This window comes from Diaporthe citri (assembly GCF_014595645.1).
Source record: "Diaporthe citri strain NFHF-8-4 chromosome Unknown scaffold_1, whole genome shotgun sequence".
NCBI lineage: Eukaryota > Fungi > Ascomycota > Sordariomycetes > Diaporthales > Diaporthaceae > Diaporthe > Diaporthe citri.
The window spans coordinates 3769528-3783326 of record NW_025064846.1 but is presented as its reverse complement, the minus strand read 5'-3'; the positions used below and the strand labels follow the sequence as shown (position 1 = coordinate 3783326).

At 56.6% G+C, this 13799-nt stretch overlaps 6 protein-coding genes across 6 annotated transcripts; all 6 read right to left on the bottom strand.

Moving 5' to 3' along the window:
* Window positions 1–210: 210 nt before the first annotated feature.
* On the bottom strand, window positions 211–2895 carry INS49_001035 (uncharacterized protein; the record flags this gene model as incomplete). Its single annotated transcript, XM_043161868.1, has 8 exons — window positions 211–467; window positions 549–592; window positions 758–829; window positions 998–1017; window positions 1762–2129; window positions 2215–2405; window positions 2467–2702; window positions 2770–2895. The coding sequence occupies 8 exons, from the start codon at window positions 2893–2895 to the stop codon at window positions 211–213; spliced, it is 1314 nt and encodes a 437-aa protein (XP_043030374.1).
* A 1122-nt stretch (window positions 2896–4017) lies between these two features.
* INS49_001034 (uncharacterized protein) lies at window positions 4018–5562 on the bottom strand (the record flags this gene model as incomplete). Its single annotated transcript, XM_043161867.1, has 3 exons — window positions 4018–4051; window positions 4152–5302; window positions 5359–5562. The coding sequence occupies 3 exons, from the start codon at window positions 5560–5562 to the stop codon at window positions 4018–4020; spliced, it is 1389 nt and encodes a 462-aa protein (XP_043030373.1).
* Window positions 5563–6678: 1116 nt separating this feature from the next.
* On the bottom strand, window positions 6679–7368 carry INS49_001033 (uncharacterized protein; the record flags this gene model as incomplete). Its single annotated transcript, XM_043161866.1, has 1 exon — window positions 6679–7368. The coding sequence occupies one exon, from the start codon at window positions 7366–7368 to the stop codon at window positions 6679–6681; it is 690 nt and encodes a 229-aa protein (XP_043030372.1).
* Window positions 7369–8263: 895 nt separating this feature from the next.
* On the bottom strand, window positions 8264–9209 carry INS49_001032 (uncharacterized protein; the record flags this gene model as incomplete). Its single annotated transcript, XM_043161865.1, has 3 exons — window positions 8264–8346; window positions 8414–9056; window positions 9159–9209. 3 exons carry the CDS (start codon window positions 9207–9209, stop codon window positions 8264–8266), a joined length of 777 nt encoding a protein of 258 aa, XP_043030371.1.
* Window positions 9210–9697: 488 nt separating this feature from the next.
* On the bottom strand, window positions 9698–11012 carry INS49_001031 (uncharacterized protein; the record flags this gene model as incomplete). Its single annotated transcript, XM_043161864.1, has 3 exons — window positions 9698–10009; window positions 10085–10852; window positions 10965–11012. The coding sequence occupies 3 exons, from the start codon at window positions 11010–11012 to the stop codon at window positions 9698–9700; spliced, it is 1128 nt and encodes a 375-aa protein (XP_043030370.1).
* Window positions 11013–12187: 1175 nt separating this feature from the next.
* Window positions 12188–13524, bottom strand: INS49_001030 (uncharacterized protein; the record flags this gene model as incomplete). The annotated part of the gene is made up of 4 exons (XM_043161863.1): window positions 12188–12514; window positions 12575–12820; window positions 12884–13166; window positions 13325–13524. The coding sequence occupies 4 exons, from the start codon at window positions 13522–13524 to the stop codon at window positions 12188–12190; spliced, it is 1056 nt and encodes a 351-aa protein (XP_043030369.1).
* Window positions 13525–13799: the final 275 nt, after the last annotated feature.

Here is a 13799-nt window from a genome sequence, read left to right as displayed (position 1 = left end):
TCGCAAGTCAGCGTGACCCCCGAATCCCCTCCCGAAGAAGACCCCGGCACAGTCGGTGTGTCCCCGGGCCTCCGCCCTCCACAGCAGCCACTGACGCGCCCCGCCCATAACTGACGAGTTACGAGGAGGCGCAGAGGAGCTGGCGCCCGCGGCTGACGTCGGGGTGGGCTTCCGGGCCGCCTTGGCTCCTCCTTCTCTTTCTCTCGCTCTCTATACCTGCTCGGCACCCCAGCCGGCGTCGGCCTCCCTCATGTTGGCGGGGGGCTCGATGCTGGGGATAAACTCAAGAACTGCATAACAGACACCAATAAGGCCGACGATGGAGCCCGCGATTATGCGCAGGACGTGGCCGTCGAGCAGGATGGAGCCGACGAAGATGTAGAAGGCGCCGCGGCCGATGAAGCTGAAGAGGAAGGACGCGTAGCGCGAGACCTGGGGCGGGATCTGGAACTCGAGGAGGCCGGTGGCTGTTTTGGGAGAGCGATAATGTTAGTCAAGAGGGAAGTGTGGGAGGGGGATTGGCTCCGGAGCAGGAGGAGGATGCATACCGAGACCGAAGATCATGACATAGCATCCAACAATGATGGATTGGCTATCAGGAGAAGGTCAGCACCGACGCCCGCGCGTGATTATTCTCTAGGGAAGCACGCAGCGCCCGGCCCAGGCGCAGTCTCATCCATCGAGGGCCATGGCCGCCGGTGTGGGTTGGCAGGAGCCGGAGGTTGGCAACGCAGCGCAACGTAGATAGGTAACGTACAAGCCGAGCGGGAAGAACTGGGAGATGCCGCCGAGGATCATGATAACGGCAACCACCAGGTTGACGATGCGACTAAGATACGGGGCGACATGTTAGCTTGGGGGACCTCCAATGGCGCGACGAGGGACAGGCTGGTGGATTCTGCTGGGGAGCTCTGGGGAGCTGAGAAGAGCTCCCTCCAGACAGCTCTGAGCCTTTTTCCCCCCTGCAGCGCGCGGATCAGGGTCGAGTCCAACTCACAAGCTGTCTGAGAAGTCCATCTTGGGCGGGCGCGGGCTGTCAAGCAATGCGGTAGATTGGGCGGTGGCTAGAGTTGGTGCTGAATGTGTGTTGAGAAAGAATGCCGTTTGTCTCGGTGTCTTTGTGTGAGGTGGACGGGTGTCTCTCACGGGGGGCTGAATCGATCTTTGGACTAATAAGGGGACAGTGGCCTTGGTTGGTTAAGTGGTTGGGAGTTGCGCGTATGTGTCTAGGTGTCTGACGCAGGTGCGGCCCCCCTAGTGCCCAGGCCACCCCTGGCTGCCAAACCAGCTTTGTTTGCATATGAAACTTCCCTCAGCGGCCCCCCCCCTGAAGCCACTTGTCTTGACCAGAGATCCTCACAATTGGATAAACGTCAAGGCCAAGCAACGTGCGTAGCGCGCCTTGAAACATCCCGCCCGAGCTTTTGGATATAAAATCTCTCACTACATCGGCAGGTCATCATCGGAAGGATTTACCAGACTGCAACGTCGACAGTCGTCTCCAGGGCATATAGTGATGGAGGTGAGCAACGACGGGGACATGACAACATTATTGAATGAGGACGATGGCTCTCCTGACACGCGATTTGTTGAGGGCTCTAAGGAGAGGGGAGATATTCACACTTGACTGAGTTTCCATTCCGAATACCTCAGTATGCTGGCCTCTTAGTCCTACTTCCCTTCTCAAACCTCAACTGGCACCACTGGTGGGCAACCAAATCAGCCGGAGATAGCGCAAACAGGACAGTGTCGACGACTTACCTCTCCACAGGTGATGGGTTCATACTTGGGCGGGTTGCTCTCACTCGTGCACGTCGGGAGCACGCCGCACTTCTCGTTGAAGTTGAAGCCGAAGAAGAAAGGCATTGAGTATCTATCGACCGGCGCGTGGTTATAGACTCGGTGCACGGTTGATCTGAAGCGGTCGTTGGAAAGCCTCGCCAGGAAGTCGCCAATGTTCACCACAAACGTGTCCGGGATCGGGGGCACCCTGATCCATTGGCCCTCCTTGGTGAGGACCTGCAGGCCTCCTACCGAGTCCTGCCAGAGGAAGGTGAAGGACTGCAGGTCCGTGTGCGCGCCTAGGCCGACGTCGATGGAGGCATCGGCTGCGTCCTCGTTCTTGGGGTCTGGTAACAGTCAGTCCTGGTCTGGAATCACCAACCCCCGGTGGAACAGACTGAGCTGGGCGAACAGGTGAGGAACATAACCTACAGTAGTTCAGCACCCCATCAGCTCCCGGATAAGTGACAATTTCATCGAAGTAAGTCTCGGGAAGGTCCAGGGCGAGGGCAAAGATCCTGATCATGCGGCGTGCAAGCTTCAGGCACTCCTGCCAGTATGCGATCATATCCCGCTTGAAGTCGGGGATGTGGCTCGTCTTCTCCCACACAAAGTCCTCCCCTCTGATCCACGGCTTGATATCCTCAGCCACAGCATCCAGGTCCTTGGGGCTCCGGGTCATACTTTGGATCGTAGCGCCACCCGAAGCCCTCGCGGTAGTCGCGCGTCTCAGACGGCGAGAGGTGGCTCCCGTGCTTCTCGGTCCACCCGTTAAACCACTTGGAGTGCGCCGTCGACACCGCGCGCTTCTTCTCGTCCGGCTGCGCGAACAGGTTCTTGGCCTGGCCGTAGGCGGCATCGATAACCTCCTTCGAAATACCGGCATTTTTGATGTAGAAGAAGCCCGTGTTCTCGGCGGCCTCGCGCCACCGCAGCGAGGGCCTTGCGGGACTCGAGGTCCCCGTAGATGCCGGACAGGTCGATTACGGGGACCTCGGAAGGGTCGCAGTCCCGTGGGGCCGTCCTCAGCACGTCCCGGTAGACGGGCCCATAAGCCGTCATCAGCTCCAGCTTATAAGACGGGCCGGGCTCGGTCTTGGTTACTGTTGCCATCGTGGATGCTCTGTGCCTTCTGAGGTGCAATATTAAGGGCGGAAAGGGTGTGGGTATGTTTTGCTTGCTACACGATGTGAACTCTGGAATTGGCGAGCGTGACAATCCACGCGTCTGTAAGGTCGCAGTCGGAGGTAGATATCGGCACCCGGCCCTGCTGCCTGTTAATCAGGCCGGAGGACCCTGGCGGGGCCGGCCGAAAGTCTGTCACGCCTTCGCCGCTGCGTGATGGTGTAATTCTCCCGGAAACTGTACATTGGCGAGACTCGCTTCGCTTCGCTTGGCGACTGAACTAGCCCAGGGATCATGTCACGATGCATTCAAGAGGAATACCACCCTGTTTCAAGCTAGGCCTATCGAACATAACGCTCACGCGGTCTGCCACTGTTCAACACCAGGCATCGGGCGCTAATTGAGTTGATAATGATGGGAGACTTTGGCGGTGGAAAATGACGGGCACACCATGTAACTAACATTGACAATCCCGCCCTCTGCACACATGCACTACAAAAGGGCCGTTTTCATCAGGTTGAACTCGTCTCGAGACCGAAAAATCCGTATAAATATAGGCTCGCTACATCGTGTTGCACCGTCTCCTAACAAGCTTCTGCCGAGTCCATCTCGTCTTCAATGTATGCTTCATTTCAAACCTTTTTGCCATCTCCGCTTCGCGATATGCCCGACCTACATCTGTTTTTCAAGGCTGACGGCTCGGCCTACTACTCGGCGAACGATGGCAGGGAAAGATTGAAAATCGCGTCATTAGCTCCTGAAAGCCCGTTCCCAACCGTGCTTCCAGGCGAACCTCTCGCCCCACGTAGGCAAACCTACGTGTTGATGAACTCGAGCGAATAGAGAGCATAACAAGGCAATGAATGAGGAATCAATCACTTGGGGCGCAAGTTTCGATGTAAGCATGAATGATGCTTCGAGCACAGCAAAACGAGGGGATATGCCCCAGGCCCTCAAATCGTCACTCAGCCAACGTCAATTCACAATCTTGGTTCCCCCCCAGGAGCCTGAAGCAATTTTTTTTTTTTTGATCATTAAACAGATTTACCGCCATAGAACGCATCCCGCCAAGAAAACCGCTCGAACAGGAAACAGGAATCATCATCGTGATTAGGCCTGGGCAGTGGCCAGAGGAGTAGGCTCACTTAATGCTTCGATGTTAGCGACTCATCCTCTCAGCCCATCAAAGGAGGGAATGGGAGCTTCCGTGCCCATGGAGGACTGCACATGAGGATTTTACTTACACTCCAACACGCTCCTTGGACATGATGTCCAGCATGAGCTGCGAAGGCCTGTTGTCCTTGTAGACGTTCTGGCTGTTCTTGAACATGTGCACGTCCTGGAGGTACCTGTCGAACAGGTAGGAGCTGTCCATGGGACCGCCCTTGGCCTCGGGGTGGAACTGGGTCGAGAAGATGGGCCGGGTCTTGTGCATCATGCCCTCGTTGCTCCCATCGTTGAGGTTGACGAAGTACTCCTTGAACTCGGGGTGCAGGGTGCTCGCATCAACAGCATAACCATGGTTTTGGCTGGTGATGTGGCACTGGCCTGTCGTCAAGTCCAGCGCTGGGATGTTGTGGGCACGGTTACCGTACTTCATCTTGATGGTGCGAGCGCCCGTTGCCAGGGCCAGGAGCTGGTGGCCAAGGCAAATGCCCATGACTGGCACAGGCGACGTCTCGATCAGGCGGGCCAGGTTGTAAATAGTATCCTGGCAGTGAGTAGGGTCGCCGGGGCCGTTGGAGATGAAAACGCCGTCAAAGTCAGCGGCGACCTTGTGGACGGGGAAGTCGTAAGGCAGCACTGTCACGGCTGCTCCCCGGCTGATCAGGCTTCGCAGGATGTTCTCCTTCACGCCGCAGTCGATCAGGGCAACGTGGAAGGTCGCGTTGGGCGCAGACACGACGAAGGGAGCCTTGGTGCTCACCTTCTTGACGAGGTTAATCTGGGCCGGGTCCATGAAGCTCTCGTCCTCGTCGGCATCGTACTCGTCGCCAATGGAGATTCTAGCGAGGGAGGAACCCTGCTCTCGGAGGTAGGTGACAATGGCGCGAGTATCGACACCAGAGATGGCAGGGACGCCCTCACGAGCACACCAGTCGGCCAGGCTCTCCACGGCGGTCCAGTGGCTGTACTTCTGGGCCACGTCGGACACGATAATTCCAGCGCACTGGATGTGGGGGGACTCGAAGTACTTCAACAGGTTGAACTCGTCGCGAACATTGGACGGGACGCCATAGTTGCCGATCAGAGGCTGGGTGAAGACCAGGATCTGGCCCCGGTAGGAGGGATCGGTCATGGACTCAGGATAGCCGACCAGAGAGGTGGTGAAGACGGCCTCGCCTGAGATGTTGGAGTTGGCACCGAAGGCGGATCCGTGGAACACAGGGCCGTCCTACCTCGGGAGTCAGCACAGCCCTAGGAGACACGACTGGGCAGAGGCTTGCCTACCCGGATAGTGAAGGTGGCATCAAGGTTGTCCACAGGAGCAGTAGCCCGAGGCCTGGCGGAGGGCATTGCCCTTCCCTTGCTGCCATCGAAGGCCTGCTTGCTCAAGTATCGAGCCTGGCCGGCCATGGGCCGGAGCCGGAACGCCATGCCTGCGGCACCGGTGGCCGAGGACTTAGAGGCAGCAGCGAAAACACGAGAGAACATGATAGTAGGGGATTATACGGTAGATTTCACAGCAGCTAGATAGGGAGCCTCTTAAGCTTGGAGGGACCTCCAGAGATGGTCTAGGGCGAGGGAGGTCAGCATGGGAGGGCGGTGAGTCAAACACCTGTGCGACATTGGGCAACAAACCTGAGAGATAGTCCTGCGAGAAGAGTCATGTTAGCCACGGACTGTTCCTGACAGGTGCACCGACGACCAGCGCGTCCCTCCACAAGGTCTCCATCATCAAGAAGGGGACCGAATTGGCAGCCGCCGTGAGCTGCACGGAGCCGAGGGACGCGCCGGGGGGCCAGGGAAGAGAAGGTTTGGGCAGTGAAACTGGGCATGGTTTACCTGAGAGGTGAACTCCGATGGGCGCCCGTTCATAAGGGCTGTTGTCTGGGACGCAATGGTGGGTTTATGAGAAAAGTTCCAGCGGTGCTGTGGGTGTGAGGAGTCCAGGATGTCTGCTTCGGGTGGGCGAGGTTTTGTTTTGGCTGTCACGAGCGTTGAGTCTGTTTTGTGGGAGGAGATGGGGACGGGGGGGGGGAAAGGAAGTGAGAGTCAGTCAGGTTAATCTGTGAATCAGAAGTGAGTATAATTTTGGCGGTCCGCGTCCGGATAAGCAGAATTTGCCGAATGCCATTGGGCAGAGCTGGGCCTTCAGCCTTTTGTCTGGTTCTAGCCGTTTGGGGGCACGTCATTCCCCTGGATCTGAGCCCGGCGGGGCTAGACAGAGGCCCCATTCCCTCCGATATCGATCGCGGGGGGCTCTTTTTGCGCGAGGCGGGGCTTGTGGGCTTTTTTACCCCTGGCGCCTATCTTTCCCTATCTCTGCTAGAGAGGGGTCGCATTGACTTTGTCACTACAAGTATGATATCCAACCATACGTGCGTTTCTCGCTTTTACTGCATGAGGTCGCTTTTATTTTTTATTCATTTATTTCCTACTTGTCGATAACAAGTGCTGTCCAGGAATGATATCGCAGACACAGGAATATTAGTTCCCAGCGCACGTTTGGTTGGTTACCAAAATCTCTATATGATCGCTTCCAATACGTGATTGCTAGGCTCAACATCTGATTCCAAAATTAGATCCCAAAATCGGATGCCACTCTATCTAGAAGTCCAAATGCGGCCGAGCTTCCTCGGGGACCCCCTTGGTGTCCTCTGCCATGTCTGCACGCGTCGGGTAGTTGGATTGCCAGCCAGCATGGGTAGTTTCCAGGCCGTGTGCTCGCAGGGCGCCGTCGACAAACCGGCCTTTCTGCTCCAGCCGGCCCAGTAGATCCTGCCTCCTCTGCTCTTCCTGCTGGATTCTCTCCTGCGTGTTGGCCTCATGTGTCTCCAGCCACTGCACCTGAGTCCACTGCTCAGCCGACTTTGCGGCGGTAATCTGCTCGCGTAGGGTATTGACCGTGTTTTGATATGACAGGATGGACGTGTTCAGCTGGTCAATCTCCTTGTACACGTCATGGACTGACAACGTCGTCTGCTCCGACGCGTCTTCTAGCTGCTTGAGTGGTCCACGGACCAGTGGCTGTTCGTTCACCCTGGCCAGATTGGTGGCATTTAGCTCTGCCACAACCTGATGCTGTGATCTTGAAGATAATGGACCGACATGGTCCTGCCCTATCTCGTAAGCGAATCCAGTCTGTTGGCCTCCGGCTGAGGCATAGTAGGAAGACGATGGTGCGCCATGGTGCGGCCAAGCGCTTGATCCTTCTGACCCTATCTCGTGGACGCGCTCACTCGGTTGGCCTGCGACTGAGTCTCGGTACTTGCTCGAACGTCGGTGTCTTGACGACATCTTGATGGTACGGAGGTGTTGGCTGGCGTTATTTTGACTGGAGACAGGGCACCTTTCTCTTCAGGCCAGGTTGGGTCGTTGAGGCAGTGTCTTGTGGCTCAATTATGTAGATAAGAGCAACAAACTGGAAGTTGTCATAAAAAGTGTGTATTCTAGGCAAATTCGTGCTTATCCAGAAAGAGAACGAAGACGGATATCTAGCTGGCTAATAGCCTGCCTTATATACTTGAAATTGTGGATGCCTTTGAATCACTCTCGGCTATGAGATGAGGTATGTCATCAACTATCGCCCAGTGTTCGCCTGAACAGCCTGTCAGAGTAACCTGTTTCCATAGCGAGAAATCATCAAGAGTGGTGACTCACAGTAATAGTAGTACCGGCCGACGGAGTGAAGGAGAAGGGAAGGGGTTCCGGGTCACATTCTGTAGATGTCTATGCTCGAAATCTTTTACTAGGCCAGTAGAGGGAGAAAGACGAGGATTCACACAGGTGGCAGGAGGCGAAGATGTGTTGAGAGCATGCAAGCCCTAACAGACTTCAGTACGGCTTCTACCATGTGTGCCCTTGAAGCTGTCGTGTATCCATACCCCAGAAAACCAAGGAAGCACTGATTAATATACACAAACCAGGCACACAGTCAGGCAGCCCACACGCTACTTTCAAAACAAGCGAGGAAGCCTTGTCCCCAGGATTGGTTCATCGGCTTCAGAGGATAGAAATCACACGTGGGTGGGTATCCAAAATGATCGATGCAGACTTCTAGCCTCATATGTATGTCCGATTAAGACTTTGTCCACCGCTACCGCCTCTATTCGTATATGCTGCGCCTTGTGGTTCAATGGAGTGTCTCGAATTCTGGTTTTGTACATAGCTTGCCCTCTGGGCGGTGTCGCCCTCAGATGGCGCCCAGCTCCTTGAGCTTCGCCACGAGGCCGTTCACATCCTCGACCTTGCCGCCACCCTGCCTCGGTGCGGGCTCTGCATGATTTCGTCAGCACATTTCTCTCGCGAACAATAACGGCCAGGCCGTGCGGAATCGACGTACCCGTGACCTTGAGGACCTTCAGCCTCCGCTCGTTGGTGATCCCAAAGTCCGCCAGCGTCTTCTTGTCCAGCTTCTTCTTCTTTGCCTTCATGATGTTGGGCAGGCTTGCGTACCGGGGCTCATTGAGCCGCAGGTCCGTCGTCACCACCATGGGCAGCTTCGCGCGGACCGTCTCGACGCCGCCGTCCACCTCCTTGGTCACGCTGACCGAGTCGCCCTCGCCGAACTGGACGCTGCTCGCCTGCGTCGCCTGCGGCCAGCCCAGCAGGCCCGCCAGCATCTGGCCCGTCTGGTTGGCGTCGTCGTCGATGCTCTGCTTGCCCAGGATCACCAGGTTGCTCTTCTCCGCCTCGACCGCCTTCCGCAGCAGCTTCGCCACCGTCAGCGGCTCCAGGTCCTCGCCCTCCTTAACGTCCACGTGGATCGCCCGGTCGGCGCCCATCGCCATCGCCGTCCGCAGCACGTCCTGCGCCTTGGGAGGGCCCGCGCTGATGACGCAGATGTCCTCGACCCCGCCCGGCGCCGACTTCTTCTCGCGGATGCGCACTGACTCCTCGACCGAGAGCTCGTCGAAGGGGTTCATGCTGTGCTTGACGCCGGCGGTCTCGACGCCCGTCTGGGCCTTGTTGACGCGGGGCTTGACCTGGACGTGGGGGAAGTCGTTGCGTCAGTATTGGGGATCGCAGTGCGCCATGAGGCGCGAGGTGGGGGTTTTAATTGCGGAACCAGTTGAGATCAGACTCACAGCATAGTCAATTACCCGCTTGACCGGGACAAGTATACGTAGGGCAGACATGCTGGCGAGAAAGGCTGACAATGGCAGGGCGTAGCGAGAGCGAAGGTCGAGGAGAAGCGGAAGGCAGTGTCATGCATCCGAGTGACAACCTCGAGGCCGCATCGGAGCTACGCCGGTTAGTAGCGGTCTCGGCGGACCCGCACCCAGTCGTGCACTGCACCACACCCTGCACGGTAGTCGGCGCCAGAGTCTACTATTGCAATACCCACGCAATTTAGGTGAACGCATTGTCACATGCTTTTCTCTGACACCGCCGACTTCTTTTCATTATACCACTCCGTCTTCGTCCCCCTCAGCCGGGATATAGTCTAGAAAGATAACATTTATTTATCCATCCACCCAGCACACCTCGCCTAGAGAGAAAAAAAAAAAAAACGAATAAAAGAAACAAAACCCTAGATTATACAGAAAGTGGTAGCTAACGTGGGGACGCCTTAAATCAATACCTCAAGAATCTTCGTCCACTCGTCTCATCTCCTGGGGCATCATCACCAGTCATCCCACTCGTCCTTCTTGGCCGCAGGTGCCCTTGCAGTGCTATTACTGCCCTTGCCCATCGCAGACGTTCCAATCGAGCTGCTCTGCGGCTTTCGCTGGTCGGCCAGCGAGGCAAAATCGTCCCAGAATGACTTCTTGCTCTCATCCAGAGGTGCGGCACGCGACCCACCCTGGTTTGATTCTGGCCCCCCCTCAACGAATTTGTTGAAGTTCTCAGATGCGCTCCTGGCACCTTGCTGGACGGACTGGCCAATTCGCCCACCGAAGACCTTTGCCTGGGCCGCGAAGTCTGATTGTCCGACCTATATAGTACATCAGCATCTACAGACACATACGGAACAACGGCAGGATCACGTCCTGAGCGTTGGAGGACGTACCTGCTTCGCCGTAGGCTGTATGAAGTCCTTGTTCACTGAAGTCGCCGTCTTCGTCACCGTGGATGTGAACCAGCCGAAGCCCTTGCCCAGGGCCGCCAGAGGATCCTTCTGCAGCTCATCCAGTTTCGGCAGGCCTTCCTCTTGGCTGGCGGGCGCCGGCGTGTTCCCAAACCCAGCGTATTTTCCACCCTGGCTGGGCGGCAGATGGTCTGGCCTCGACGCGTTGGCGGCACCAAGGCCTTCAAAGTATTTGTCGTCCACCTTGACCTTTCCGCCGCTCGTGCTGGGGCTTTGCGGCCTGCTGCTGTTGCTATTGTTGTTTGCGGTGCCGCTCAGGGGTGTCGCCGACCTCGACGCGCTGCTGGTGTTGGTCTTCGCCGATGCTTGCTTTCGCTCGCCAGGCACGTAATCCTTCCCCTCCACCTTGGCGCTTAGTCTCTCCTTCCATTCCTCGCCGACCTCACCGCTGTATCGCTCGGCAATGGTGGCGTCGTCCCAGCTCATGCCCGTCATCTTAGTAGTCTCGTGTTTGTCGAAGAAGCTTTTCCAGTTGTCATTTCCACCCAGTCTCATTCGTTCGATCTCGGTTTGCTTGAATGCGTCCATGGAGATGGATCGAACGAAGCTGATGTGTACGCCCAGTCCACGGTGGACGCCTGCGCACGACAAACAGATGAAGATACCGAACTTAGGGGATGCCCATTGAGGAGAAGGCGCATTGCAGTCGCAGCAGAGGGAGTTTCCGGACTCTTTTTGGATAGCGAGGAGCTGTTGAACGGGGCCACGTCAGCGGACCAGGCGTGCAAAAGGAGGGAGAGGCGAGCAGGCCGGTAGGGTCGGTACGAGGACTGCTATCCCTTTCTCCTCAGCTTCAGCATACCTTGGAACGAGTCTCTGGGTCGACCTCCCACATGGCTTTCGAGGCCATGTTGGGCAAAAGTTGGTTCTCCTGTCGTCACGAGATTCGCCAATGATCAACGGCAAGATTGAAACTTGTGGCTTGTGTGGCTCGCGAGCCTCTCTTCGGTGAACTTGACTGGGAACAAAGGCCAATAAAGGCGGAAGCAAGAAGCCGGACTAGGGCTTGTTAGGCTGCGAATCGAGTCGAGCAAATCTAACTGTCGAGATCTCTCCTCTGCGCTGGCACTCGTACTTGGTCGCGGATGTTTCGATTTCGTTTGAGCATTTATTACAGGTGAAATGGGGACTTGGGGGACGATGGGTACAGGGAGTGTGGGGTTAATTCCTGATAGCAGCCAATAGCCTTCTCCCATTCCGATAGCTGACTTAGAGCAAAGGATACCACAAGTCGCAGGGATCTCGCAAGCTCGTTAGTTGGGCACTGGTGACAGGACTAGGTACTCTACTATGGTCTAGACAACATGCCTAGGTATTTGTACATGTACTTGAATCGGGTAGAGACAGATACATCCTGCAGAAGAAGATTTCACCTACTTGTGGGTTGATTCTACAGAATCCGTGTAATCGTCCGTGAAGTTTTGCCATCCATGCAATGAGTACTTGCCCACAAGAAGGGCTAAGTTACACGCCTACGTCTGGTATCCGCTTGGCTGGCTGGCTGTACGTATGTGCGCGTGTGTGGTGCTGGTCGTTGCTCTGCGGTCACAGTCAACAGCCTGGGAATGAGGGCATTTGAGAATCATCAACGGTCATTCATTCAATTTCTCCCGCACGAACTTTTCCCATTCCCATCAACACCTTCTCCGGATGCGACTAATGTACAAGGCCGGGGAGAAAATGAGAGAAATGGCGTATCAATACAGAGATGCGAACGGGTGATGAGATGCTTCATGGAAATTAAGCTGCGCAATGCATGCATGCGAAAAGAGGCGATAATGGTTCTCCTGCTGCCCATATCACATGTCGATGCCCACTCGGACGCCGAAGACCATCCCGCCCCATTCACAAGTCCAAGTCAGCCAAATTCACCTTCCCGCACGCTGAATCGTAGTATAATTCATCTGCCTTGCTGACGCGCCAGGATAAGACTAAGATGATGGTTCCAAAATCACAGCCCGCGTGTTTGCTGCTTAGTCGATGATCTGGTCGGGCGATTTTGTCGGTGTGTTCTCCGCGCTGCATTTAAGCAGCAGCGGGGGCAGCAGCAGGGGCAGCAGCCTGCTCGGCGCCGTTCTCACCCTCAGTGGTAGGAGCGTTGGCCTCCTCGTCGGTCTTATCGGGGCTGTCGATGGCGACCTTGACAGCGATTTCTCGTCCCTCGATCTCCTTGCCGTTCATCTCGTTGACGGCCTTCTGCTGCAGCTCCTCCGATGCCAGCGTGACGAAACCGAAACCACGACCCTTGCGGGCCTCACCACGTGCCTGGAGCTTCTTGATCATGAAGCGGGGGATGGGTCGCAGGGCAATCTTGGCAGAAGAAGGCTGGTAGGCGTTGAAGAGCTCCTTGAGCTAGAGAGAAGATTCCGAGTCAGCACGAAAATCCCCGCTTTACCTAGAATCCTATCATACCTTCTCCTCAGTCAGGTCGTAGGGCAGGTTAGCCACCATGACCTTGGTCTTGGAGGGGATGCCATCGGCCGGAGGACCGCGTTCGCGCCGCTCCCGGGCAGGGCGAGCAGCCTGGGTCTTGTTCTTGCCATCAGGGTCAGTGTTGTTGGTCTTGTTGGTGATGTCTTGCAAAGGTTGAACCTCAGTGTCTGCTGCGGCATCGGCGGGGGCCGCAGCGGTGCCCTCGGCGCCTTCCTCCTTCTTGTCCTGCACAGAGCTTGTGAGTTTCTCGTCGTAATGAAGGGGTCAACCCGTGGGACAAAATCTTACCTCGCGGGCACGGCCAGCCCGTCCGCCACGAGCGCGGGCGCCACGGCCACGGCCACGGGTGGACTGGCGGCGACGGTTACCCTCGCCCTCTCCGTTGGCATCCGTCTTCTCGGCGTTGGCCTCGGGCTTGCGAGCAAGCTGGACAGAGACCTTGCGCTCCAGGATCTCTTTGCCAGAGAGCTCAGCGATAGCTCGCTCGGCCTCGGTGGGAGTGGAGAGGTCGACAAAGGCGTAGCCGACAGAGCGCTCGGTTCTTGGGTTCTTAGGGATGGTGACTCCCTCGCTAAGAGGCAACAATGTTAGCAAGCCATGCACGAATCTCTGTCCTGAGATGTCGACATAATGGCAAGAGCGTGGCACCGTGCAAAGCTAGCAACGGCGCAACAGCAGGTGCCGGGGGGTACGGGCGGGCTCGGAGAGCACGACAGGTTGGTGACTCACACAAGGTAGCCCTTGAAGAACTCCTTCAACCCCTCCTCGGTTGTCGCGTAGGCCAGGTTTCCGATGTAGAGGCGGCAACCCTCAGCAGGGCTGGGGGCGTTGGCATCGGCTGGCTTCTCAGTAATGGCAGTGTTGGACAGAGCGGCAGTCACGTCGTTGACGGCGGCGTCAGCGGTGTTGTTCTCCTGGGGGGCAGACATTTTGGCTGGTTGATCTGGGTGATTGACGGATGGGTGATCTTGTTGGGTCTGGGGGGTGTTAGTCAGGATGGAGAGTTGTGCTGGATCAAAGCTGAGCTGAGCTGTTGCTGTGGTGGACCGGCAAGTAGAATTAGTTGCGAGGGTCGACGACGTGCGGGTACTTGACAGGTGCAAAGGATTGAACTCTGTTCTCAATAGGAGGGGGAGGAAAAGGGTAGCTTAGTGCCCTAGATGACTTGTGGGGGGAGGGGGGCTTGACGGTGGGGTGAGCGTTG